We start from the raw sequence: 21769 nt of genomic DNA, 5'->3' as shown, positions 1-21769 counted from the left end.
CATCCACACAATACAATTTGAAATGAGACTTGTCCGACCAGGAAACATGTTTCCAGTCATCAACAGTCCAATGTCAGTGTTGATGGGCACAGGAGAGGCATAAAGTTTTGTGTCGTGCAGTCATCAACGGTAAATGAGTGGGCCTTCAGCTCCAAAAGCCTGTATCAGTGACGTTTCATTGAATGATTTGCAGGCTGATGCTTGTTGATGACCCAGCACTGAAATCTGCAGCAATCTGCAGAAGAGTTGCACTTCTGTCACATTGAACACTTCTCTTCAGTTACCATTGGTCCCGTTCTTGCAGTATCTTTTCATAGCTGCAGCAATGTCAGAGATTTTATGTTTTACTGGATTCCTGATATTCAGGATACACTAGTGAAATGGTCATATGGGAAATTCCCCACTTCATCGCTACCTCGGAGATGCTGTGTCCCATCGCTCATGTGCCAACTATAACACCACATGCAAACTCATTTAAATCTTGATAATCTGCCATTGTAGCAGCAGTAACCGATCTAAAAACTGTGCCAGACACTTGTTTTCTTCATTGCCGACTGCAGTGCCGCATTCTGCCTGTTTACATATACCTGTATTTAAATATGCATGCCTTCACCAGTTTCCTCGGCCGTTCAGTGTATAATTTTATGTTTACTATTGGCTGAAAGTTGTTTAGATTCTTTAACATCCCCATCAACTTTTATTAGTTACCCTTATTTCTCATGGCACAGAAAGTATGAGTGAACATTTTCCTGTGTGTTTTGGAGCCCAATCTATTATGATGTCAAACATATTTTACCACACATTAATGGCTTAAGAATTTATTAGGATCCTTAAATACTGCTCCTAAGCTGTTGCAGTGCTCTTTGGTACTAAATAAATTTGTTCAGTGTTCAATGAATAATGGTAATTATAGGTTTCTAAATTTGATTATTTTGCCAAAATTGGGACTTATTCCATAAAAACAGGGTTTGCTTAATTTTCAAAAAATGAGTTTTTTTAGTGAGATGCTGAGATTAAAGAAAATTGTGTATGAAATATTTAATTACTTTCAAATACACAATTGCCATCTAATAAATAAACTGGCATACCGCAAATTTGTCCCTGTAGGAGACATCAAGAAAAAAGGAAACAGTTAATGCATCTACACTGATTATTATGCTTTCTAAAAAGTAATTCATTTACTGTATTTAAACAACCAGTTGAAATTAGGTGCAATACATGATGAGTCTTTCCTTCTCATCCCATCCAGTAGTGTCCGCTGACCTGCAGTTCTGGTGATTTTTCTGAACTCTATCCCTTTTCCTAAACATCTCCAGTCCTTTTCCTTCACCATTCTTCCTTTCCTTTCAAGTCTTCTGCTGGAAGAAGGAGCCACTGGCTCTGAAAGCTTGCATATTTTTATCTATCCAATTAAATTACACTGAGAAAAATATTTTGATATAGTAGTCATGTTAAAAATAATCATGAGGCAATTCCACATTCTGTGCACATTAAGCACGCCGTCTTCAGGCCGCAAGTGGCCCATCGGAACCATCCAACCGCCATATCATCCTCAGCCGAGGATGCGGATAGGAGGGGCGTGTGGTCAGCACACCACTCTCCCGGTCGTTATGATGGTTTTCTTTGACCGGAGCCGCTACTATTCGATCGAGCAGCTCCTCAGTTGGCATCACGAGTGCACCCCGAAAAATGGCAACAGCGCATGGCGGCAGGATGGTCACCCATCACATTAATCATTAATGACTTTAGTTGCTCCCTCTTTTTGTCAACAGAAGTACTTCAGAAAATGTTTCCTCATGACGCATTGGTACTGTTATATGCAATTCATTACTCATCTTTTCACTAAGTTTGAAATATATCATTTCCATCAAATGTTTTTGAGATTAGAATCTGACAGATTTTTTTCCTAATTTTTATTGGCATAATAATTTCTTTAGTTTCTCTGAAAGTATCCATTTACTGGAAGTGCTGAATATCAGAATTTTCACAACAATTGAAATATTTATCCCAAGATGGAAATCTCAGAGAAATTCCTAGTACAAAAGTTTTCTCTTGAGGCAAATATTTTTATCATTACTCACTAATTACCTTTTATGGGACAAAGATAGGTTTTCTGGAAGCCCAGCATTTTATTATTTAACTTCACCAACAGCACTCTATAAATACTTAAACACCTAAACACATGTGAATGTACATTTTTATCAATTGAAGACATAAAGTCTGTAACTGATCTATGACCATGTTGGCACTTTATTTATAAATGTCTGTCTTGGTAACATGTGCTATACAGTTCACAAGGACTGGTTTCAACTTACTGCCATTATCAAATCTGTTACAAGTAGAAAAACTCTAATGTGACAAAAATTTCAGGAAAACATAAGAAAGATAACACTTCTACTAAACGTACAAACCAGCCCTACATACCAGTAAAAGTATTCTGATACAAATAACAATGTCAAACACTATGTACACATAGGCACATAAGTGCTGATGATGGGCTGGGGGTGTCCTACACTTATACAAACATAAGTATAGCTAGACGACACTGCTAGTGCTGAGCTATATAAGTGGTCAGCATCATAATGTGATAGCTTAAAGCAGAATTTGCATAGTCATATGGCAAAATGTGTATCTTACAATAAAAGATAAAATGCTGTGTGATGTGCAGAAATAAAATCCATACTTAACGACAAACAAACATGACAAGGACTCAGTAGATCCAGAGAACAAGAGATTTGTTACTATGTTATACAATGGTGTACTTTCAGAGACAATTGTGGAAATTTTCAGAAAAACTGAAGTTAAAACTGGATTTCAGACAAAAGGTACAATTGATTCTAGATTATGTCACAAAGTTGCCAACAGCATTAATAAATATTTTGAATGTAGGGTCTACAAGATCAACTGCCAGAACTAGGAAAGATTTTATATTGGTCAGATGGGGAAGAATTTTAAGACTCACATCAAAGAACAGACCTACAGCCAAAATGGGAGTGCATTCAGTACACATTTTGATAATGAAAACCATGAGGCACGAAATATGCAGAATAATTTCGAAGTGTTGCACAGGACACTGAAAGGACAATTATTGAACCTACTGGAGGAAATGGATATCTATGCACATACAGGGTTATTGCTTAACAAACAGAATGTGTTTAACTTGAATGGCTGTTTAAATGTATTCCGGAACTTACTAGTCTCACTGGTGTCGCACACTGCAACGACTCAGCATGTGGCCATGTACACTGGCCACCAAGAGCATAATGACTGCGCCTCCTTCTACAAACACCACCAAAGGGAAACAAAAACATCATACAAGTGGCCACAAGATGGTGCTAACTGGATTCTCCTCTGAGTGCTGTATCAACCATCAAGACTTATTATTATATCATTACTGTTTCATTCATCTTTTTCACACAAGACAGTGTTTCACTTGCTTTGTCACACTGAAAGAAGTTCTGTTAATATATTCTATATTACTTTTTATACCTTTTATTCTGACTTTCACAAAATATTGTGTTATTTACTTTGTCATGATGGGTGGTTTTATTAATTTTTACACTTTTCATTTGGACTTTAAGTATGGATTTTATTTCTGCATATTTTATTTCATTTGATGTTTTATTGTTAGACACAAATTTTGGCATATGAAATCATTTTAATTAGAGACTATCTATGTTCTATTTCAAACTGCTGAATTTATTATGCTGATCACATATCTACTTTGGCACTAATGCCTGCTACTAACTATAGCTATGTTTGTGTTAAGTATAGGACATCCCGGGCCATCACCAGCAATTGTTACATACCTATGTGTACAGACTGTTTGACATGGATTTTTCAATCAGAATACTTTCAGTATAACAATCCTTGAAACATCAGCATTTCAACACTACTACCCAAGTGGAAAACCAAAAGCTTTTTACCAAATGGACATTCATTTCAATTTAATTCTCAAAATTAATTTATGTCACAAAAAATGTCCCCATTAAAGGAACTGAGCAGGATTTTATTTAATTTGGACCAGTAATATGTGAATTTATTTTTTTCTATAGCTTATAAAGACAACATGTTCAATACACATAATTAACATCAGCCATGCAAGGTAATATCTTTAAATAATAAACTATATATAGGACACTATTCACAAAGGATAATGGTTTACATAGAAATGTCCTGTGAGCACCTCTAAAAAGAATCTCAGCATTCATTAGTTAGAATTGGGAAATATACCGGTACAGGGAATTAAAAATTGGTATGGCTAAAACCTAATTCAAACACTGTGTTCCTGGGTATGAAATCATCATAAGACAGCTGTTACATGTCATTCAAATCTCTCATAGTCTTGTTTTGCATTTTAACACATTGCAGTTTAATTGGTCCCTTTCATACAGTTTTCATCTGTGTCAGCTTCAGTACAATGCTTGATTACCCATGAATAGCAAAATTTGTGCCACAGCAGCAGCTTTACCTCAACCCACTGAGACAAGACAAGTATTACAAAATTTGCCAGAATAAAAAAAATCAATAAACATCACATAGGCCTAGTTGAAACTGCTCCTTAGTACAACAACAGCATGATAAACACTTCATACACAGTTTTAGTCATTAAAATCCACATCCAGTCTCTGTGCTTTGTTATCCAGAACATGAGGTTACATATCAAAATATTTCTTTGATTTTACTACCAACTTCACCTTAACTTAGGCCATTACCTAAGATATTATCCACCTCCCAAATTCTCAAAACTCTTGTAAGCCATTTGTCTCTCTACATTCTTGTATCTTTATTTTTCTCTCTTAGATGACTTAACTTATTTTTATTTATACTCAAATAGCAAAATTTAATTTGATGTTTATATCAGCTACGATGCATGAGTGAGATGGAGCAGCTGGGGAAGGTTAGGAGGCACATCAACAATGATCACACCATCAAATTTCAAGCTTTCCAAACTCGAAAATAATTGCTTAGAGAGTCAGGCATGAGGTGGGAAAAAGGAACTATGAAACATAATCCATTAAAGAAGGGAAGGGTTGATCACACTGAACTGCAAGACAGCAGAGAGAAAAGAAACCTGTCAGAAACATCAGAAACTATGTATGTAACATTCAAGATTTTTTTTCCGTTTGCACTCTTTGTTTCATAGAAGTTTTTAGCTATTATCTTTAACCTACTGATTGGCTCCTGCTGTTACATTCAAAGTTGTATCCATCTCCTCTGTGGCTGATTTTGTATCTCTTATCATGATGTTTAAAATAACTTATCTTGCTCAGTTTTTCTCCTTTTTCTTTCATTACTTATAATGAAGGAATAACTTGTAAGTCACAAGGGCTATGTCTTCTGTGACTGTTCACCTGCTAGTTCAAGTGCTTGTTGCAGTTTCAATAATAGGGGAGAGGATGAAAATATTAGTCACATATGGCCATTTTATCTATATTTGTTCCTTGAATTTTCAGTAAACCCTGCCTTCGAATTTCAGTCAACAGCTTTTATTATTAATGCCATTCTTTAATAAGTAAACTTCACCAGAGAAACATTATATAGACCACTCCTTATTCTTATAAAAAAGGAAGAAATTTAATAATGGGTAGTGCCTTACAGTGGTGTACATCAATCTGACAGAGAAAAGTAAAGGGTTGTCCTAACACCAAACAAAGGAAAGTACTCTTCAAAGTGGAGAACTATCTCACAGGGAGTACCATAATGCTCTGCCCTAGGCCCTACAATTTTTCTTGTTACATAAATAATTTAGTCTTAAATTTAAATTATCATTCAGTTCTATTTGCTAATGACACATCAGTACCGACAGAAAATAAAATTAAGAGGAAATTCCTGAAAATGTCATTCCATCTAAGTAGTCTAAAACTAAATATTTCAAAAACAGCAATTTAAGGCAAAAAATAAATTGTATTCAGATTACGCACAGATGTCAGGAACTAAACAGAGCAGAATATGTTAAATTCTTAGTAATGGAATTGGATAGAAGTCTGTCATGGTTGTCGCACATAGGCTACCTGAGAAGTAAATCAAACAGGCTGCCATTTGTTATGTCAATCATAGCCAATATAACCGACATAGACACAAAAAAAATAGTGTACCAAAGCTACTTTGAGGTTGCCACAAGATACAGTATTGTCCTTTATGAAAATGCTAACAACACAGCAAGAACATTAGCCTTGCAGAAAAAAATTATCAGAGACATGTTTAATGCAGTACCAAGAGATCCTTGTCAGCTACTATTAAGAAACCTAAATATACCAACAATAAGTCTTCCTTCATTATACTTACAACTCTTCACAAATAAAAAACACTGTTCCATATAACTTCCAGTACAAGTATGAAACTAGGAACAAAGAAAGTTTCATGCTTCCTACACAGACTTCATCTTTTTACACAGACCCCACAATACAGGGGAATGAAAGTATATAACAAGCTACAAGACAAATTTTCAAAGTAGTAAAATATTAAATTCAGATTTTGTAGTTACATGATAACAAAGATAGTGTCCTATGTGTAATCTATTATAGCTGTAATATGATAAGTCTCCTGTACACTAAATCAGAGATTTAACTAATATGTTATGAGACAATAAAATATTGATTCTGGTATTTTCAAAATAAAGAAGTGTGTTGTAAGAATTATAGCTGACATCTAGAACTTCATAAAAAAATGGTAATATACGACTGTTTAATAATACATAGATTCATTAATTACCTTGCTTATTAAGAGGACATCTCTCATTCTCAAAAAATAAAGCAAAGTATGAACATAACAGTAAGACTGGAAGTGCTTAACATTTGTACAGAAATAAGTAAGAGACACTAAAACACATGTATTCAATAACCTGGCAGAGCATGTTAAATATCTTATGGGTAATGTTGTGGTGTTTAAGAGTGAATTAAAGAACTTCATTTAAGGAAACTGTTTCTAGTCCACTGTAGGATATGTTCTCAGAAATCCCTAAAGTTAATTTTCAGGGTTAATCTGTAATTAATATTATCACAGTAATAAAATAAGACTTCATACTGTTAAGACATATTGTTGTATTGCATCTAAATAAAATGTAAATCCTGGAGTTCTTTTCACATCTTACAGACCCCTGTCCACAGGATCCGTAAAATACAAGTAATGTAATGTAATGCAATGTATAGTTCACTTTACTTTCTTCCTTGTAAAGCAGGAACTTCAGTGCATATTCTTGTGCACTGGTGTTGCTGCTCCAATCAATAGTTAACACAGAATAGAGTTCCTGTATTTTTTAAATTGTTTTGGCTTGATCTTGAAGAGTAAGTCAACAGATACTAATACCCATACTTAACTATAGACCTACTGCATGGCTTGTGCACATTTATGTTTCCATTCTTACCTTACAAGTTCCCTTGCATTCATTGACACAGAGTGTTCACAGTGTTTTGGGAAATTGATGACTCGACACAGCTGTGCATATAGCATGGCTTTTGAATTTGTATCATCAAAGGGCATACTTGCTGTCAGCATAACAAACAATACAACTCCAAGTGACCAAGCATCATACAGTTTAGGATTGTATGGTTTTCCCTGAAACAAAGTAAGGTTATGTATAGGAGCTGTTATTTAAAAGCTAGAAGACACGCTAGAAGACATGTATAGGAGCTGTTATTTAAAAGCTAGAAGACATGTTACATAATGCATGAAATGAACCTAAGTTTAACAATGGAAATTAAGCATATTTTTAATGTTAGAGGCAGTCCATTTGCATTTACTGTTATATCATTTTTATTTTTTTGTGTAAAATAATTTTCTGGCCTACATCACTTTGTTGCCATTATATACAGTGTGAAAGGTGGCTAATGATGGTAAATAATTACACTGAACAAGGTACCATCAACATTTCCCCAAGTCACATTCCACAGTTTTTTATAATGTCATTATAACAGCTATCATGGCAAGTTTTGCTTCATAGAGTAATTTTTTACCAGTTCAATAGTGGCACTGAACCAGTCATGTGCACAGTCCTGTGCCATTGGGTAAGCTGCATATTATGATGAAAAAAGGTAGGCAATATAAATGCACTCACAGTTAGTGATTATAAAATGTTGTACATAAACGTTATACTATATTATTCACAGCCAGAGCATACTAAATTAAGGAACTATGATGTGATTAATGTAGATATGTTACATTTAAAATTAGTAGACTTAGAAATTTCAGGCAGCACTGTATCTAAATTTCAGGTTCTTAATAAAAACACAAACTGATAGACTGCATTTTCAAGGTGTTTTTGAAATGAAGAAATGATAGTGAAATCATTCTTAGTTAAACAGAATTGAAGCTGCTTTCAATGTTTGTCTGAAATATGCTATGAGTGAAATATGCTATTGTTATACCTTTGCATAAAAAAGGGGATAGATCTGATGTAAACAATTACCGTCCAATCACCCTTCTAACAGCTTTATCCAAAATTTTTGAGAAAGTAATGTATTCAAGAGTAGCTTCACATATCTGTAAAAATAAAGTACTAACAAAACGTCAGTTTGGTTTCCAGAAAGGTTTTTCAGCAGAAAATGCCATACATGCTTTCACCAATCAAATTTTGAATGATCTGAATAACCAAACACCACCCATTGGGATTTTTTGTGATCTCTCAAAGGCTTTTGATTGTGTAAATCATGAAATTCTGCTAGAAAAGCTCAAGTATTGTGGCATGAGTGGGACAGTTTAAGAGCGCAGAAAGTTGAAATAAGCAGTTCTCATAATATGCAAAGATCAGCACATTCCTCAAACTGGGGAACTATCAAGGATGGGGTTCCACAAGGGTCAGTCTTGGGTCCTTTGTTGTTCTTAATATATATTAATGACTTGACATTCTATATTCACGAAGAGGCAAAGTTAGTTCTGTTTGCTGATGATACAAGTATAGTAATCACACCTGACAAACAATAATTAACTGATGAAATTGTCAATAATGTTTTTCAGAAAATTACTAAGTGGTTCCTTGTAAATGGACTCTCACTCAATTTTGATAAGACACAGTACCTACAGTTCCGTGCAGTAAATGGTATGATGCCATTAATAAATATAGACCTTAATCAGAAGCATATAGCTAAGGTAGAATATTCAAAATTTTTAGGTGTGTCCATTGATGAGACATTAAATTGGAAGAAACACATTGATGATCTGCTGAAACGTTTGAGTTCGGCTACTTATGCAATAAGGGCCATTGCAAATTTTGGTGATAAACATCTTAGTAAATTAGCTTACTACGCCTATTTTCACTCATTGCTTGCATATGGCGTCATATTTTTGGACAATTCATCACTGAGGAATGAAGTATTTATTGCACAAAAGCATGTAATCAGAATAATAGCTGTAGTCCACCCAAGATCATCCTGCAGACATATATTTAAGGATCTAGGGATATTCACAGTAGCTTCTCAGTATATATACTCTCTTATGAAATTTGTTATTAACAACCAAACCCAATTCAGAAGTAATAGCAGTGTGCATAACTACAATACTAGGAGAAAGGATAATCTTCACTATTCAAGATTAAATCTAAGTCTAAGTCTGACAGATAACCAACAAGTATTTAAGAAGAAATTAAAAGAATTTCTGAATGACAACTCCTTCTACTCCACAGAGGAATTTTTAGATATAAATTAAGAAAAAAAGGAAAAAAACCAAACAAAAAATTTTTTTAAAAATTTTTTTAAAAATAAAAAAGTTGTTATATTAACTTAATTATGTTGTTAAATTAACTTAATTATGTCATGTATTGGAAAATCTGACTCGTTCCACATCATTACAAAATATCATATTCATGATCCATGGAACTAGTATTAATCTAATCTAATCTAATCTGTCAGTTTCTCAACTAAAGGGACACAAAAGATGGATGTATGTACTTCATACGAGAAGGTATCTAACAAAGGATAATCCAGAATGGAATAATGACAATATTATGAAAAGGGTAGATTAGATTAGATTTACTTTAATTCCAATTGATCCGTAGTGAGGAGGTCCTCCAGGAGGTAGAACATGTCAGAAAAACAACAATACATGACAAATATTTACAACTCAAACAAATAATCTAATGTGCCATCCCACAGGTCCCAAGTGGCACAGTTGTCATTATTTAATGAACGCTATTTGAAACAATCATTTTACAAATACTAAGGCTGCGTTCACACTGCCGGCCGGGCCGAGCCGAGCCTGGCCGGGCCGCCGCCCGCTTCGATATCAAACACATGGTTTTGAATTGCGGTGTTCACACCGGCGGCCGGGCCGCGCCGACACGGCGTGAGCCTCCCGGAGCCGAGCCGACGACATTCGGAGTGTTTAATATTGCCGGCGCGAGCCGACCGCAGGCGCGAGCCTGTGGAGCAGCACTACAGCTTCTGCAGTACACGCATCACACGTCTCCCTTCTGCTTTCTTCACAAGTGTGACTGCACACGTCTTATTTTAAGATGTTACCTCACATTTCACAATCAGTGAGGAAAAATTACGTTTATTATGATGATACATGCGAAATTACTTTTATTTCATTTATTTAATCTACCGTATTTGCATGCATTTACAACAATAGCTTGCCAGCGATCGCGGCATTGCCGCCACTGAATAGTTCGCATTTACTTGTAAACGGAGACAGATATGAGTGTCACTGAGGGACGGAAAGGTGTCCCTACCAGATGATAATGCATTGTAAAGTCATGCTGTGGCAGTTCCTTATCAGTGGAGATAGAACCACTGAGTCAAAGGGCATTATCTCAAAACTCTTCGCCTATCAATCTGTCTATCTTACAAGGTAATGAAAAGAATTCTGTGAGGTCATCAGTGGCTCCACATGATGAACCATCACCACTGCCAAGCGCTGCATCATGAAGAAAAAAGAAGAAAAAAGTTGGAAAATTCTGAAGGAGTATTTCTGCGATTCTTCGTTGAAGGCACAGCAAGACATTACCCAAAATGACGAAGCTAATTACTTCCTAATGATTCTCAGAAGTCCCTTAAACTCTCTTCCCCTCAGAGGTTAGCGTTTGTGAAATTTAAAATACAAAAGCATGACTACAATTAACTGGAGGTAGCGAATGCTGTACAAAGTTCTACTTCAAACCAAAAAGTGTGTACTAACGATTCTTACCTTATCGTTATACACAATTTTTCTTCTGCTGTTATACTTCTGCGAAAATTTGTGTTCTGTTTAGAAATTTTGTCTTGAATGTTCTGCAGCACATACTGAAATGTATTATGATTCAATCTGTAATTTGAATAAAATTTTTCAGGATAGTTTTTAAAGTTCTTCATATAAAGAAAAAAACTCTCCTAAATGTCTGTCGCTATTCATAGGATGAATCCATAACCTCCTAGTTCTTCTGTACTTCAAAACTCGACGAGTTACTGCAGAGTCAAAATAGTACCAATAAAAGAGTGAAAACATTGTTCTACACGACAGCACAGACTAGCTAAAGGCGAGCAACTGTTGACTGCAGCTGCGTTTTCTACTGACTTGCTTGTCAGCTGTCGAAGGGTGGAGATCTTTTTAAATTTATTTATTTGGCCTCCCGCCAGCCATTTAGCCAAAGAGTGGGGATTACCTTGACAGTGCAGCGCAGCCCGCCAAGGAACAAAAAAAAAAAAAAAAAAAAAAAACAATGAAGAACAATGAAACTCACATCTGTGCCGATCTACAGTAGTTACATTAACTCTCCATTATTTTTTATGTCAAAGTAGACAACGAGACTACAGAATTGCGCTTCAGTTATCTTTTAGTTCGAAATACGAAATGTACATCATATTAATTGTAGGATGTCGATGACAAATAATTGTTTGTCTTTTGTGATGCAACGTATGGCCAATTATAAAAGCATAGCAGATGAATTGTCCAGTAGCCGAGGGAAAAAACCTTATACATTTGGATTTATCTAGAGAATGAGACCATTAAAATAATAAGAGGGACCGGCACTAGGTCTGCGCTGATCACTAGTAATTAGTTTTTTCTGTCCTGCATTACATGACTACATTAAACCAAGCTGTAACCGCTCGAACTCCGTGGCTTGCGGACGCGGCACTGACGCCACTGAATATCTCGCATTACTTGTGACCAGAGACAGATATCAGTGTCATTATCATTTCAAAAACTTTTTGGTACTTTTAGCTACATTTCATTCGCACCAATGTATGGTCTAAAACGGATCTAACAGTAAGCTACCCGCTACATAACTTTTTCACTACAAGATTTGTAAATCAAGTGCACAACGTTGACAAATAGCATCATTTCACAATGACTGTTAAGAAATATGAAAAGATAAATGATTCAATATGAAGCTAAGATGTTACACTAGCACGTGTACAAAAATCAGATTTTTTAGCCGCATACTTTCTTCAAAATCGGATGGGAAGCGTTACGAAACTAAGAAATCACGCGAAACGAAAAGTAGACTTTTTCTTTTTTCACGACGTAAGTAACGCTTTTAAGGAAAAATGAGTTCATAAAACGATGTGGCGCAGTCTTACATACCGCTAAGAATTTTTTGAACATGAAAATCGGAGAAGTGGATTTTCCCCCATTTCGCCGTCCCGGCTCGGCGCGGCGCGCAGTGTGAATGCACTACACGTCGGCCTGAGCTGCATAGGCACGAGCCGAGCCAGTACGCGTCAGCCCGGCCCGGCCCGGCCGGCAGTGTGAACGCAGCCTTAATGCATTGATTATAAAATAAAAAAGTTTTTTATTTATTTATAAGGTAATAAACGTGTAATACAACTACTAAATACAATGAACACATTAGTGCACTGAACTGGTGCAGAAGTTACATTATATATATATATATATATATATATATATATATATATATATATATATATATATATATATATATACAATGTAACTTCTGCACCAGTTCAGTGCAGTAATGTGTTCATTGTATTTAGTAATTGTATTACACATTTATTATATATATATATATAATAGATGGAAACATTCCACGTGGTAAAAATATATCTAAAAACAAAGATGATGAGACTTACCAAACAAAAGCGCTGGCAGGTCGATAGACACACAAACAAACACGAACATACACACAAAATTCTAGCTTTCGCAACCAACGGTTGCTTCGTCAGGAAAGAGGGAAGGAGAGGGAGAGACGAAAGGATGTGGGTTTTAAGGGAGAGGGTAAGGAGTCATTTCAATCCCGGGAGCGGAAAGACTTATTTTATGGGGAAAAAAGGACGGGTATACACTCGCACACACACACATATCCATCCGCACATACACAGACACAAGCAGACATTTGTAGAGGCAAAGAGTTTGGGCAGAGATGTCAGTCGAGGTGGAAGTAAAGAGGCAAAGATGTTGTTGAAAGACAGGTGAGGTGTGAGCGGCGGCAACTTGAATTAGCGGAGGTTGAGGCCTGGCGGATAACGAGAAGAGAGGATATACTGAAGGGCAAGTTCCAATCTCCGGAGTTCTGATAGGTTGGTGTTAGTGGGAAGTATCCAGATAACCCGGACGGTGTAACACTGTGCCAAGATGTGCTGGCCGTGCACCAAGGCATGTTTAGCCACAGGGTGATCCTCATTACCAACAAACACTGTCTGCCTGTGTCCATTCATACGAATGGACAGTTTGTTGCTGGTCATTCCCACATAGAAAGCTTCACAGTGTAGGCAGGTTAGTTGGTAGATCACGTGGGTGCTTTCACACGTGGCTCTGCCTTTGATTGTGTACACCTTCCGGGTTACAGGACTGGAGTAGGTGGTGGTGGGAGGGTGCATGGGACAGGTTTTACACCGGGGGCGGTTACAAGGGTAGGAACCAGAGGGTAGGGAAGGTGGTTTGGGGATTTCATAGGGATGAACTAAGAGGTTACGAAGGTTAGGTGGACAGCGGAAAGACACTCTTGGTGGAGTGGGGAGGATTTCATGAAGGATGGATCTCATTTCAGGGCAGGATTTGAGGAAGTCGTATCCCTGCTGGAGAGCCACATTCAGAATCTGATCCAGTCCCGGAAAGTATCCTGTCACAAGTGGGGCACTTTTGTGGTTCTTCTGTGGGAGGTTCTGGGTTTGAAGGGATGAGGAAGTGGCTCTGGTTATTTGCTTCTGTACCAGGTCGGGAGGGTAGTTGCGGTATGCAAAAGCTGTTTTCAGGTTGTTGGTGTAATGCTTCAGGGATTCCGGACTGGAGCAGATTCGTTTGCCACGAAGACCTAGGCTGTAGGGAAGGGACCGTTTGATGTGGAATGGGTGGCAGCTGTCATAATGGAGGTACTGTTGCTTGTTGGTGGGTTTGATGTGGACGGACGTGTGAAGCTGGCCATTAGACAGGTGGAGGTCAACATCAAGGAAAGTGGCATGGGATTTGGAGTAGGACCAGGTGAATCTGATGGAACCAAAGGAGTTGAGGTTGGAGAGGAAATTCTGGAGTTCTTCTTCACTGTGAGTCCAGATCATGAAGATGTCATCAATAAATCTGTACCAAACTTTGGGTTGGCAGGCCTGGGTAACCAAGAAGGCTTCCTCTAAGCGACCCATGAATAGGTTGGTGTACGAAGGGGCCATCCTGGTACCCATGGCTGTTCCCTTTAATTGTTGGTATGTCTGGCCTTCAAAAGTGAAGAAGTTGTGGGTCAGGATGAAGCTGGCTAAGGTAATTAGGAAAGAGGTTTTAGGTAGGGTGGCAGGTGATTGGCGTGAAAGGAAGTGCTCCATCGCAGCGAGGCCCTGGATGTGCGGGATATTTGTGTATAAGGAAGTGGCATCAATGGTTACAAGGATGGTTTCTGGGGGTAACGGATTGGGTAAGGATTCCAGGCGTTCGAGAAAGTGGTCTTACCTTAGGGTGAAAAAGGGACAGGTATACACTCGCACACACGCACACACACATACATCCCTCCACACATATCTCTGCACTTCTGCCTCGACTGACATCTCTGCCCAAACTCTTTGTCTTTAAATATGTCTTCGTGTGTCTGTATATGTGTGGATGGATATGTGTGTGTGTGCTAGTGTATACCCGTCCTTTTTTCCCCCTAAGGTAAGTCTTTCCGCTCCCGGGATTGGAATAATTCCTTACCCTCTCCCTTAAAACCCACATCCTTTCGTCTTTCCCTCTCCTTCCCTCTTTCCTGATGAGGCAACAGTTTGTTGCGAAAGCTTGAATTCTGTGTGTATGTTTGTGTTTGTTTGTGTGTCTGTCGACCTGCCAGCACTTTCATTTGGTAAGTCACATCATCTTTGTTTATATATATATATATATATATATATATATATATATATATATATATATATATATATATATAATAGAGGGAAACATTCCACGTGGGAAAAATTATATATAAAAACAAAGATGAGGTGACTTACCCAACGAAAGCACTGGCAGGTCGATAGACACACAAACAAACACAAACATACACACAAAATTCAAGCTTTCGCAACATATGTGTGGAGGGATATATGTGTGTGTGTGCGAGTGTATACCTGTCCTTTTTTCCCCCTAAGGTAAGTCTTTCTGCTCCCGGGATTGGAATGACTCCTTACCCTCTCCCTTAAAACCCACTTCCTTTCGTCTTTCCCTCTCCTTCCCACTTTCCTGATGAGGCAACAGTTTGTTGCGAAAGCTTGAATTTTGTGTGTATGTTTGTGTGTCTATTGACTGCCAGCGCTTTCGTTCGGTAAGTCACCTCATCTTTGTTTATATACATACATACATATATATATATAATGGAAGGAAACATTCCACGTGGGAAAAATTATATATATAAAAACAAAGATGAGGTGACTTACCCAACGAAAGCACTGGCAGATCGATAGACACACAAACAAACACAAACATACACACAAAATTCAAGCTTTCATGTCTGCTTGTGTCTGTATGTGCGGATGGATATGTGCGTGTGTACGAGTGTATACCTGTCCTTTTTTCCTCCTAAGGTAAGTCTTTCCGCTCCCGGGATTGGAATGACTCCTTACCCTCTCCCTTAAAACCCACTTCCTTTCGTCTTCCCCTCTCCTTCCCTCTTTCCTGATGAGGCAACAGTTTGTTGCGAAAGCTTGAATTTTGTGTGTATGTTTGTGTTTGTTTGTGTGTCTATCGACCTGCCAGCGCTTTTGTTCGGTAAGTCACCTCATCTTTGTTTTTATATATATATATATATATATATATATATATATATATATATATATATATATATATACAGGGTGTTTAAAAAATGACCGGTATATTTGAAACGGCAATAAAAACTAAACGAGCGGCGATAGAAATACACCGTTTGTTGCAATATGCTTGGGACAACAGTACATTTTCAGGCAGACAAACTTTCGAAATTACAGTAGTTACAATTTTCAACAACAGATGGCGCTGCGGTCTGGGAAACTCTATAGTACGATATTTTCCACATATCCACCATGCGTAGCAATAATATGGCGTAGTCTCTGAATGAAATTACCCGAAACCTTTGACAATGTGCCTGGCGGAATGGCTTCACATGCACATGAGATGTACTGCTTCAGCTGTTCAATTGTTTCTGGATTCTGGCGGTACACCTGGTCTTTCAAGTGTCCCCACAGAAAGAAGTCACAGGGGTTCATGTCTGGCGAATAGGGAGGCCAATCCACGCCGCCTCCTGTATGTTTCGGATAGCCCAAAGCAATCACACGATCATCGAAATATTCATTCAGGAAATTAAAGACGTCGGCCGTGCGATGTGGCTGGGCACCATCTTGCATAAACCACGAGGTGTTCGCAGTGTCGTCTAAGGCAGTTTACCGCCACAAATTCACGAAGAATGTCCAGATAGCGTGATGCAGTAATCGTTTCGGATCTGAAAAATGGGCCAATGATTTCTTTGGAAGAAATGGCGGCCCAGACCAGTACTTTTTGAGGATGCAGGGACGTAGGGACTGCAACATGGGGCTTTTCGGTTCCCCATAGGCGCCAGTTCTGTTTATTGACAAAGCCGTCCAGGTAAAAATAAGCTTCGTCAGTAAACCAAATGCTGCCCACATGCATATCGCCGTCATCAATGCTGCGCACTATATCGTTAGCGAATGTCTCTCGTGCAGCAATGGTAGCGGCGCTGAGGGGTTGCTGCATTTGAATTTTGTATGGATCGAGGTGTAAACTCTGGCGCATGAGACGATACGTGGACGTTGGCGTCATTTGGACCACAGCTGCAACACGGCGAACGGAAACCCGAGGCCGCTGTTGGATCACCTGCTGCACTAGCTGCGCATTGCCCTCTGTGGTTGCCGTACGCGGTCGCCCTACCTTTCCAGCACGTTCATCCGTCACGTTCCCAGTCCGTTGAAATTTTTCAAACAGATCCTTTATTGTATCGCTTTTCGGTCCTTTGGTTACATTAAACCTCCGTTGAAAACTTCGTCTTGTTGCAACAACACTGTGTTCTAGGCGGTGGAATTCCAACACCAGAAAAATCCTCTGTTCTAAGGAATAAACCATGTTGTCTACAGCACACTTGCACGTTGTGAACAGCACACGCTTACAGCAGAAAGACGACGTACAGAATGGCACACCCACAGACTGCGTTGTCTTCTATATCTTTCACATCACTTGCAGCGCCATCTGTTGTTGAAAATTGTAACTACTGTAATTTCGAAAGTTTGTCCGCCTGAAAATGTACTGTTGTCCCAAGCATATTGCAACAAATCAACAAATGGTGTATTTCTATCACTGCTCGTTTAGTTTTTATTGCCGTTTCAAATATACCGGTCATTTTTGAAAAACCCTGTATATATAAAAAATCAGTTGGTTCTACTGAGAAATTCATCAATGGATTAGAAGGAGTTGGCCACAATAAATCCTTTAGGCTTCTCTTTAACTGAATTTCAATGGTTGTTAAGCTTTTTATGGCTGCTGGCAAGTTATTGAAAATGTGTGTTCCTGAATAATGCACACCTTTTTGTACAAGACTAAGTGACTTTAAATTCTTGTGAAGATTGTTATTATTTCTGGTATTGATTCCATGAATTGAGCTGTTGGTTTGAAAAAGTGATATATTTTTAATGACAAATTTCATTAAGGCATAAATATATTGGGAAGCAGTAGTTAGTATCCCTAGTTCCCTAAACAGGCTTCTGCAAGATGTTTTAGAGTTCACACCGCATATAACTCTTACTGCACAGTTTTGTGACCGGAAAACTTTAGCTTGGCTTGATGAATTGCCCCAAAAAATAATCCCATACGACACTATGGAATGAAAATAAGCATAGTATACCAGCTTTTTCATTTTTATATCCCCTATGTCTGACAATTCGCATTGCAAATAGAGATCTGTTAAGACGCTTCAGCAGTTCTGTGGTGTGCTCCTCCCAGTTGAATTTATTATCAAGCTGTAATCCCAAGAGTTGAACACTGTCCACTTCTTCTATCTGCTTGTCATTGTCATCATATGTTACGCATATACTCATGGGACACTCTTCATAAGTTCTGATCTGCATGTAGTTTTCTTTTTTTTTTTTTTTTTTTTTTCAAAGTTTAGTGACAAATAATTGGCTAGGAACCAGTGATTAAAGTCCACAAACATTTTATTAGCTGACCTTTCTAAGACTACACTTGATTTGCTACTCACCTTATAGTGGAAGTTCTGAGTTGCAGACAGGCACAACAAAAAGACTGCTAAACAAGTGGCCACTGTCTGTGAGAGACAAGGACACACAGTGAGCAGCAGTGCATGATGGGAGAATAAAACTGAGTGGTGGGGTAAGGAGAGGGCTGAGATAGGGAGGGCAAGGGACAGTGGATAAGGGTGAGTGTACAGGGATGAGATGGGGTGAGGATAGGGCAGCCAGTTGCTGTCAGGACGTTGGATTGAGGGAGGGGAAAGGAGAGAGTGGTAAAGGAGACAAGTAAAAAGACTGTGAGTGCATTGGTGGAACAGAAAGCTGTGTAGTGCTGGAGTGGTAACAGGGAAGGGGATATGTGGGTGAAGGACAGTGACTAACAAAGGTTGAGGCCAAAAGAGTTAGAGGAACATAGGATATATTGCAGGGAGAGTTCTCACCTGCAGAATTCAGGAAAGCTCTTGTTGATAGGAAGGATCCAGATGGCACACACTGTGAAGCAGTATTTGAAATAAAGAACATTGTGTTAGGCAGCACGCTCAGCAACTGGTCAGTCCAACTTGGCCACAGCTTGTTGGTAGCTGTTCATGCAGACAGACAGCTTGTTGTTTATCATGCCCCCATAGAATGCAGCACAGTGGTTGAAGCTTAGCTTGTAAATTACATGACTGGTAGCCTGCCTCATGACTCACTATCACCTGGGACTGGAGCAACTGAATCAAATTCTCCTCCAGGGCTTCAACTACTTTTCATTTCTTGGTAAATTATTTCCCATAGTTCATTCTATAAATTCTCTCTGAATATTATGAATAGATAAGCATTTGAGATGCTACTAAATAGTAACTACTTTTCCCCTCCTTAGCTAAATCTTATTGATTCGAATGATTTAATGTTGCCATTTGGCCATATGGTGGGATTTATTATCAGGCTAACATCTGTTTGCTGAGAAAAAGTTTGATTACAAATAAATTATCAATTGCTGTTGTATTAGCTCTGTCTTTGTTGGGTATGTTGCTATGAGGAGTGAACTAAAACTGGGTGTCAGCACTTCTACATGCCCTTGATTGATACAAGATGAATTACTGTTAAAATCTGCATATACAGTGACTTTCCAGTAATCTGTGCAACGTCTTATTAGTGTTATCTTCAGCTGCCTGATGAAGTTTAAAACATTTACTATTGATGTATGTACAATGCCAGAAATGTTTTCCAAGTTTATTACTGAAGTGTACATCTGAGACAACCGTTCAGTACACTACTCATTTACGTCTATGGCCTGGGCTTTATTCTATCTTTTGTATGTATCATCATTTCACCTTTCCTTTCATCATGCCTATAGTGATGTAATACCAACAACTTTATATCTATCTTTGTCAATCTATTCCATTTCTGTAACTTGCAAGTGATGTTCAATTATTCATATCACATCTGTAGAAATAAATTTAGATTTTTTTATTTACTGTAACAACTTAAGATGCTCATCTTTCTCATTTGACAAGCTTATTATGTTTTTACTGTAAAGTCTAAATTTTGTATGACTGTCATACACTGAATTGTCCATGCTGCTGTTTTTTGTTCCTTCCTTGACTGCTGCAACTATGTGTATATTTATTCGTTGTTCGAAAGTATTAATGCTGAATAAGGCATTGTGAAAGTACTGGAAATGACAGGGATTGGGCAGACTGCTTAATGCCTCAGATACACAATGAGTGCTTTCCTATATTCTTTCCACTATTTATTACTAAATTGTTTATCAGTATTTCGCAGTCGGCATCACTTGGTTTTCTTTCCCAAGATTTCCAACCATGTGAAAATTATAGTTACTAACTTTCTAACATACATTTTATGCAACTAGCATTTTGTATCACCTGCAGGATCTCTGGAGCTGCATATGCTGCACTACCACAGAAGGTTCGGCTGAGCACTCGTCGGTTGTTCTCATCTGTGCAGCACCGAGCGAAACCAAAGTCTGTGAGTTTTACACACTCATTAGATGCGAGTAGAATGTTCTCACACTTGACATCACGGTGACTGATGTCCTGGGAGTGGAGGTAGTCCACTGCAGAAACAATCTGGCTGTACACAACAGCAGTCTAGTCAATAACTTTCCAACAAGAAGTCAAAAGAACTCATCATATGTAAAAATTATGCATGATAATAAAAGTAAAATAAGGTGTTTAATGATTGTTCCACAAATCTCACAACTGTTTAATGAATTTAATTTAACTCCACTTACAAAATACTTAATGTGGTTATTATGGATACTATGGACCAACAAATAGATTTTAAATAAACTTTAAATTTGTAACAATTCTCAAAAAATTAAATTAAACTGACAGGAACTCCCAAGAAATTGAGGGTCCAAGTATAAGCAATATATTATTCAGCACCGCATGTAACTCATGGAAATACTTTGGTAAATGAAACAAAAGTTTCAATATGTCCTCTTTAAATTCACAGACCTATTTTTCGACATGGTCAACTGCCCGCTCAGTATCGCTTCTCCCAATGCTGAACTAGATAAGTGAAGCTTTCTTGAACAAACTGCAAATTCGTTTTATGTATGTTTGCTTGTGGAAATGATGCAATAGTAAAAAATCAATTAAGTTGCATTCACAAATTATGTAAGTTGTACACTGTATAACATGAAAATCAAAGACTCACATTCTTCTCTCTTGGAAAATATACTGTAAAGCCTCTTTTAGCTACACCTACTTATCTTTGGAGGTAAGTATTCAACACTACTTCCACCCATTGCCCTTATTGGCCTTGGGATGTTATCCGATATACTTCATTAGCTGCGATTCTCCTGCCATTGCCACATTCAGAATGTTTTAGCATTACAGAAAACACCTTTCACTATCCTGAGGAAACACAATTTTTTTTTCTTTTGAAGGTTTGGTGACCCTATTACATGTCATTCCAGGCATGCTGTGGGACCATCCTTATGGCTATTAAGGACACAAGAGCCAGCATCCAGTGGGACTCGCTCCAACCTGATCTAGTGGTCTGTGGCCAGGGACTTACTTATCTCGTTTGAGAGTTGGTGACTTTCTGGTGATGGTAGGTGTTTCCCAGCCATCCGCTGGAAATAAATTTGAGAAAAGTTGTGGCAGGAAGCAGCCTTAAAAATGAACAGTGCTTTAACAGCTGCAGGAAATGACCAATGAGAATGTCTGCATTCTGCTCCCAAGGCTGACTGGCTGAAAGGC

At 38.0% G+C, this 21769-nt stretch overlaps 1 protein-coding gene across 1 annotated transcript in view; it reads right to left on the bottom strand.

The window, feature by feature from the left end:
* Positions 1-21769, bottom strand: part of LOC126474693 (testis-specific serine/threonine-protein kinase 3-like) — a 65027-nt gene that overhangs the window by 10343 nt on the left and 32915 nt on the right. The window contains exons 4-5 of the mRNA XM_050102171.1: positions 20426-20633; positions 7367-7557 (exon numbers count right to left, since the gene is read on the bottom strand). Coding sequence (XP_049958128.1) covers positions 7367-7557; positions 20426-20633 — 399 coding nt within the window. The remainder of the gene's footprint in view (positions 1-7366; positions 7558-20425; positions 20634-21769) is intronic.

Source organism: Schistocerca serialis, chromosome 4 (assembly GCF_023864345.2).
Source record: "Schistocerca serialis cubense isolate TAMUIC-IGC-003099 chromosome 4, iqSchSeri2.2, whole genome shotgun sequence".
NCBI classification, from domain to species: Eukaryota; Metazoa; Arthropoda; class Insecta; order Orthoptera; family Acrididae; genus Schistocerca; species Schistocerca serialis.
This window is presented reverse-complemented; position numbering and strand designations above follow the sequence as displayed.